This window comes from Chamaea fasciata, unplaced genomic scaffold, assembly GCF_029207755.1.
Source record: "Chamaea fasciata isolate MVZ Bird 193981 ecotype frontalis unplaced genomic scaffold, bChaFas1.0.hap1 SCAF_2, whole genome shotgun sequence".
Classification (NCBI taxonomy): domain Eukaryota; kingdom Metazoa; phylum Chordata; class Aves; order Passeriformes; family Sylviidae; genus Chamaea; species Chamaea fasciata.
Window position 1 is genome coordinate 108,099,792 of NW_027094087.1, and position 7,378 is coordinate 108,107,169.

General features: G+C 37.8%; 1 protein-coding gene across 1 annotated transcript in view; it reads left to right on the forward strand.

The window, feature by feature from the left end:
* The window catches only part of LANCL3 (LanC like family member 3), a 36,894-nt gene extending 30,051 nt beyond the window's left edge, over positions 1–6,843 (forward strand). Inside the window, exon 5 of the mRNA XM_066177006.1 lies at positions 582–6,843. Within this exon, the coding sequence (XP_066033103.1) occupies positions 582–741 (160 nt within the window). The 3' untranslated portion in view covers positions 742–6,843. The remainder of the gene's footprint in view (positions 1–581) is intronic.
* Positions 6,844–7,378: the final 535 nt, after the last annotated feature.

Genomic DNA, 7,378 nt, shown 5'->3' on the forward strand with positions numbered 1-7,378 from the left:
AGTGGGGTTAATTCTGTTTTGTCTGGATGCAAGCACATGAGATCCAATGAAAATTCAGTCACAGTGCTGCAATTGACTTTAACTATCTATCTCCAGTTTACTGTACAATATTTAAAAACATAGTATTCCATGTTTGTTATTGTTTTCCTTACAGCACAGAATAACAAGAGGAAGTGGTATAGTAATTAAGATGACTGATTTTCAGCCCTTTGCTTATTTTTTTACTTTGTGTAGCTATTTCAGCATTACAGAATTTGTTGCACTGATGTGAAACATTGCTTGCAGCCTAAAAGTTATCAAAAATTATTTGTTTAATGATACATCTTACAGAAATCAGAAGTTTATAGCTCTTGAACAAGCATAATGCACGTAGATACTGCAAAGGTTTGTCTCTTCTGGATCTAATGAACCTCAGTTTCCTGTGGAAATTGGATAGTGTAAAATTTGCAGAAAAGGTTAAATACTGCTCGTTCCATTTTTTTTAAAATTACTGATTGTTATTAAAATGATGCATCCAAACAACAAGTAGACAGAGAGGGACACAAAGTAATAACAAACTCTATTTTTTTTTTCTCTCTTAGGTTTGCAGAGTTCTTATTTACAGAAGAATTTAAGTCTGGTTCCCGGGCACTAGAAAGTGTATATAGCCTGTATGAAGGTTTTTCAGGAACTGTGTGTTTCCTGACTGACTTGCTGCAACCCAACCAAGCTGAGTTTCCTCTCTTCAGTGTCTTTGTCTAAAGACTGATGTTCTCCAGGGCCACATCCTGGAGGCAGTGGGAGAGGGCACCTGCAGTTCCACTTACTTGTCAAGACAGGCTATTTACAAAATGAGATGGGGTACCACTAATGCTAGCCTTAATGTAGCTGGGAGTCAGATCAAAAACAACACACACTGGAGCTTGGGGGGTGGGAAAGTGTGTGGTCAAAATAAATGGATCAGTGGGGAAAAAAAAATGGGGGAGCTGATTGAACCTGATGTCATAGATATTTATCTAATTCAAGTGAGAGAGAAAGGGGCATTATCAAACTTTTAATTTGGTGAAAGAAAAAAAAAGGCAAGCTAGAATTGCAAGGACATGCAAAGAAGAAACCCAAAAATGATGTACTCAGTAGGTTTTAAAAAGTCCTGCAAAAACCATTCATGGAGCAATGCACTAATTGGGGAGGGTGTTGTAGACATGTCACTGCACTGCACAAAGGCAAAATCTGGGATTTTTTTACCTAAACCACATCTGCTGGTTTTAGTAACATTAATTAGGAAAATCTGTATCTTTGAGTTCTTTGGTCCTCATATAATGCATATAATGGCAGTTCTGTAGATAGCTGTGTGTCCAGGCTGCAGTTTCACAGTTCATTTCAGCAAGTGGAGTGTCACGTGTGTAAATGAGCACTGAATTGGACCCTTCCTTTTAGAGCTCAGTCAGTGGCAAGGAGCTGGTCTCCTTTCTGATCTACTGTAACTGTGTCTTGTCAGTCACATGGAAGGTGGTGGAGCCATGGAGAAGACTTGGATTGAAAAATTCTGTAGCAAAGATACAGCAGACAGATGCTTTCTTCATGGTACAGCATTGCTAGATAAGTATTGTTCAGTGATACAAAAGCTTCCTTCAAAACTTAATTACTTTTAGCAGCATTTCTGAACAGTACCCTAAATTTTTCAGATGATAGAAAACCCATTTTCCTTGATGAATTCTCAATATAAGCCCTGCAAACTGAATACAGTCTTGGGATGGCATACTGATCCTCAGAAAAAACCAGATAACAAAACTCAAAATTGCTTTTTTTTCCTAGTTAGCAAAATAATGTATATGCCCAAATGATTTTTAGCTAGAAAATCATTTAGATAGAAATAAATGAGTTGCTCAATACTAGTTGCACTAGCACATATAGTTGCAATTATATGCTGTTTTCTATGTATTATAGATATGATGACATGGTACTTGAAAGCTAAAGAAAACACTAACATAGATTTGTACTAAAATATAGAAAATTAATATCTCTATTTAAAACTTATTTACTATTTATTTATTTTTATTTATATGGGAATAATATCTTTAAAGACAAATTGGGAAAACCAATATGTCAAAAACTGAGGTTAGAGAGAAAAAGCTGCTGTACATGCACTGCCAAACAATGCAGTCTCTCTTCCTGCATTCTCAGCTGGAGGAGATTACAAATTCTTTATTTTTAATGCCTAATGGATTAAAGTTCCAATTTCATTTCAGTGGGCTTTGATCAGGCTATAAGTTGGAGCTGGGTCTTGCAATCCTTCCACATTTTAATATAATAATCCCTTCCTGCTCTTGCCACTGTTACTTTAATGAGATGGCTTGTATTATTATGAGCTGCAGATAAGGATTTCCGTTACCCTGTCTTGCACTGTACAGCTCTAATTAATTACTTAATCACAGAAATAACATAGTTATTAAAACACATAAGTTAAAAGGTTAAATGGTCTTTTAAGAAAGCCACTAATGTCATTTATTTGGTTACTCTGAGCAGTGAGATGTGTGCACACAGAGGGATGAATTCCATAGGGAGGGTGTACACGAGGCGGAATCAGAAAGTCAATGGATATGGGAGTGTGGTCTGCCCAGCCCTGTGGAAATGCTCCTGTTAGATCAGAGCAAAGCCAGTTGGCAGTAGTGAAGATCCCAAATCCATTAGGATTTTTGCTCTAGTTGGTTGCTGTAACACATTTGGCTCCTATATTTTATAACTGGAACCTTCTTAAAGAAAAGTTTAAGGAAGGTAAAACTTGGCCTATCCACTTCTTTTAGAACTGATTCTTCACAAATGCCAGGAAATCAACATTGAGCTCAGTGTCAGTTTTCTAGTGGTTTTTCCTCTTTCTAGAGTTTCTTCCAATTCACATTCAGAGGAGACTCTCATCTTCTCTGTGTTGTGATCAACAGGACACACAAAACAGATCTCCGGTCTCCACAACCATTCTTTATATACGAAGCCACATGTTTTGGAGAGAGAAAGATACAGTTATTTGAGTAAGATTTGGTCCATTCAACAATGAGAAAACTCATGGAACCACCCAGTTTTTGAAATCTAGGTCCCAAACGTCTCTGCAGGTTATGTGAGTTCAGCACTGACTCCAGCAAGGGCAGCACACAAACATCCAGTCTCATGGGATACATCTGGTAAAAATCTTGGAACGTATTTGTTCATCTCTTTCATCAGACGTGGCAGTTTGAGCTCACTCTCAGAGATTTGTGGCTTTTTTTACCTGACCTGGCTGGATTAAGGTGGCTTCTAGATGTGCTGCAGTCACGGATTCTGAACACAGTGCGAATACACCCCAGGGCTCTGTGGAAAATCCCACTCATTAAATGAGCAGGGTTTTTTCATCTTTCCCTTCTTTATTGTCTTACTGATCTCTTCGCTGTACTATATATGCTGTTACAAACATGCTGTTGCAATCTTTATTTGTTGCTTTAAAGATATTGACAGAACAGCAACCTGAGTAGAGCTGTCAGCACTTTTCAGTGTAATAAAAAGTAAGGTCCTCTGTGTACCCTTCTTCCTGCTTTGAGAAATCAATCTTGCAACCTTTGCTAGACATTCTCTGTGGGATGCTGTCTCCTCCTGCTCCCGAATTGGGCCCTTATGGACTGAAAAATGTATTCCTGAACAGATTGTGCCCTGGTGCTGTGGCAAAAGATTGTAGTGTGGGAAACTCAAGAAGCCTCTTTCAGGGTGTAAAACACAGTAACTATGTCATGTTTGCACATTAGTTTATTGGTTGTGTTTAGTTCCTATAGTGTAGGCAATAGGAATTTCAGTGATATAATAGTATTTCTGATTCTGCTGTTAAAGCAAAGAGGATGCATTATGTGGGTATTGGTGCTTATTTGTGATGTACCTGTGTTTGTGTGGTGCTATTTGTGAGTAAAGCTGTAGATTACACATCAGTTTAAGGAGCTATATACTGTTCATGACTTTTAGCCTGCCATCCATAGATTACTGTCAGGGAATAATTTTGAGGGAAACTAGATCTGTAGTGTCCAGATTTATTGATTTCAGGATTCATAGAACCAGATGCAATAAGTTCTATCAACAGTACAGTTCTAGCAAAGATATCCTTATTTATATCTGCTACTCACAACTTCTTGTCATAATAATGTGTTCATTTCACGCCACTGCTTTCAACATCTGCTTTGTTTGCATCATTGTTGCCTTCAGTTTCCCTGCCTTTGTTTCCTAACCTATGAATAACTTGAGGAGGCTGAAGCAGCAGCCCAGGTCTTTTGTTCTTGAAAATAAGATTGATTGATTTTGCTTTAGCAGGGTGTTCTACTAACTTGCATTACATTATTTTATGCTCCCAGATGGCCTCTTCTCACTGGCTGTGTCATTTCCCACCTGCTAAGGAAAAATCATTATCCTGTATAACAACTGTCACTGGTGTTTTACTTCATTAAATAAAACAGAGACTTTCAAGGGAGCATGGTCACTTCTCCAGTGTTTCAGTTCTGTTAGAACAATCGAAACCAAGTGAAATGGCTAAGCTTTCCAAAATACAATTTTCAGTAGTTCTAGGAAATATCCATCAGGGAATGCAAGTAAAGGGATCACCTTTATTGCTACTCTGTCAAATTAAGTAATGCCACTTTGATGTTCTAATACTGATTATATATGGACATGGAAAGAATATGACAAGAATACTGATTGCTTTTTTTAATACTGTGGAGAAAACTGTAGGTATCTGCAGTATTCAGAAACATAGAGGGGCAATATGTGCAAATGGAAACTTGGACGAGCAATCAAGATTTTGTACTCACATAGTTTTCTCCATATACAGTTACAGCATCTAACAACATATTGCATGTTTTATGCCAACAGTGACCTATTTTAGTGTATGCATGCATTTTGGGAATATATCCTTGTTCTTTGGATCTCTGAGGTCTGCCAAGTAAATCTCAGGTGCAGTAATCTTCTCATGCCTTGAATATTCACTGGCATGAGTGCATATTCTAATCTGTAGGAAGATTAGTATATCAGGACTAAAATTGCCCTATAGATTTTCAAAGAGTAATCTTGCTCTGAAGAACTAACAATTGCTGGCTGGCAGCACAGCCGGACTGCTCTGAGAAGACATTTCAGTTTATATAAATATGTCTTAGACTAAATAGTAGCAGCAGAAAGCTAAATTGAAAAGAAATAGGAAAATTACCAAAAATCCCACTATGAGGGGAACAACATACTTCAAAGCCATAAGCCAAAAATGCTCAGGGCCCACAAAACAATACAGCAATTTAGGGATGTGAATAGGCATTTTCCAAGGGAATAGCACAGTGTTTCATGGCACAGGTAGTGGTACAGCAAGCACTGTGCAGGTTTCAGCTGCCTTGAACAGCACTCCATTGCCATTATAGCAAAGTCATGAAATGTTAAAAAGCATTTGCCTGTGAAGGAGTTGCTATAGCTGAACCTAGTACCTATTCCTAGCTTTTAATGAAACAGAAGTGATGTGCATTATCCATGATGAGGCAGTTAAAAAAAATACATTCAAGAAGCCAATAGCACCAACTTTTCAATCTGCCTTTGAATTATTAAACTTGACTAATTTGTACTGCCTTCGTTGGTCCTACAGCCCGTATATTTGAAATTCTACATCATGCTCTCAGAAAAAAATAATTTATAAATATTAGTCTGCTTGAAAATACATAAGGTCATATTTCTTTTTAATGCTTAGAAGGGAGGCACTTGACTTTGTTCCTTGCATGACTCAAAGAGAAGATGGAGGCATTTAGGTCAAGAACAGCAAAACCAACTAGAATGGCAGAAAATTAATTAAAAACTCATTTTGCCCAGTGGCATAATGATATTTGAAAACAAGAGATTTTATAGCGTACTGATATTCAGCAACAGCATTGTATGACTGTGTAGAAGCCCTTAAGTCAATTATATCCTATAGGGAATAGAAAAGAGATTCTAGTCCAACATATATTTTTACTTCATTTGGAAGAGAAAGGCTGTCTGACCAGAAATTTAACTCTACTTCTGTCTTCATTACCATGACCACACAAGAGAGAAGGATTTCCTTTAACAAGGGCCTGGTTTTGCCACTGAATTGGCCTCCTGCACTCCTTTTAAGGGCCTGATAGGCCACCTACTGATGTCAGTGGTGAATCTCCACTTGATTCCAGGCATGTAAGGTAGCTCCTTCCACATGTGTGACACGGGGTAAAACTATATCATTCCAGACCCCAGGCCTACAAACTTTCCTTTACACATGAGTCCCATGGAATTAGTAAGGCTTATTTGCATAGTATGAGGAAAGCACAGGTGTTTGCATGTGCAGGGCCCTATTTGATAGCAATTTATACACATTTTATCTTGATATCTCTGCAATATACGTGAATACCAATACAAATAAAAAGTGCAGGGAACTTAAAAGGCATTATTTCATGTCTAGTTTGTGTTGGTGCCACTTGAATATACACATTCAGTATATTCCAGTGTGTGATGTTCATTCCTTGAGTACGTGCCACACCCTAGATTGGTTTCTCAGTGTTACAGCCATTCACAGCCATGATGTTGTAACAGGCCTGTAGAATCAAGGTTGAGTTGATTCTTTAGAGATGCACCTTATTGTTTGAAAGCAGGACCCCTGCTTTTCTAATATTTTAAACACTGTGATCTTTCAGAATGTGTTTATTGTATTAGTTTTGTATTGTAGATTATGATAGAGACTAGGTTTTATAGCTTTTTAAAAGCAGTGATAATACTAAGCTTCATAGTGGCAGAACAAACTGTGTATATCCATATTATGAATATTAAAGCTGTGATTATATTTTGCCTTAAATAAAAGTCCAACCTTGAACAGTATGATTTTGCATTAGATTATTTCTGTACTTATCTTTTATAGTGCTGGCAACTCTTCCTTCCAGAATAGTCATGACTCAGTGCTACAAAACCTTTTCAGGTTATCAGAAGTAAAATAAATCATTTTAGAATGAGATAAATCATCCAGGCTGCATACAGTGCCTAGGTAAAACACCTCACGGTAGTTTCCCACAAGACAAGACAGGGTGCTTTTGGCCTGTAGATCAACATTTCCCACTCCAGGTATTTATTGTCAATATGCTTAATTCTCAGTTTTCGTGGCCTCTTGCCTTTCCAGAAACACTCCTCCATTCCCAGAGAAGGACACAAGTATTAAGTTCACCTAGGCCTGCTCACAACAAGGTTTCCATCTTTGTCATCACGAGCTGAGCTCAACTTGAGCTGAGTTCCAGATTTGCCAATGCAGTAGTTAAAGAAAGTGTTTATTGGCGTGTTTTGTGCACATCTGGTGACACCCTAAATCGCATTAAAGAGTAGCAGATAAGCGGAAGTAGCCAGTAGTGAGTTACCTCAT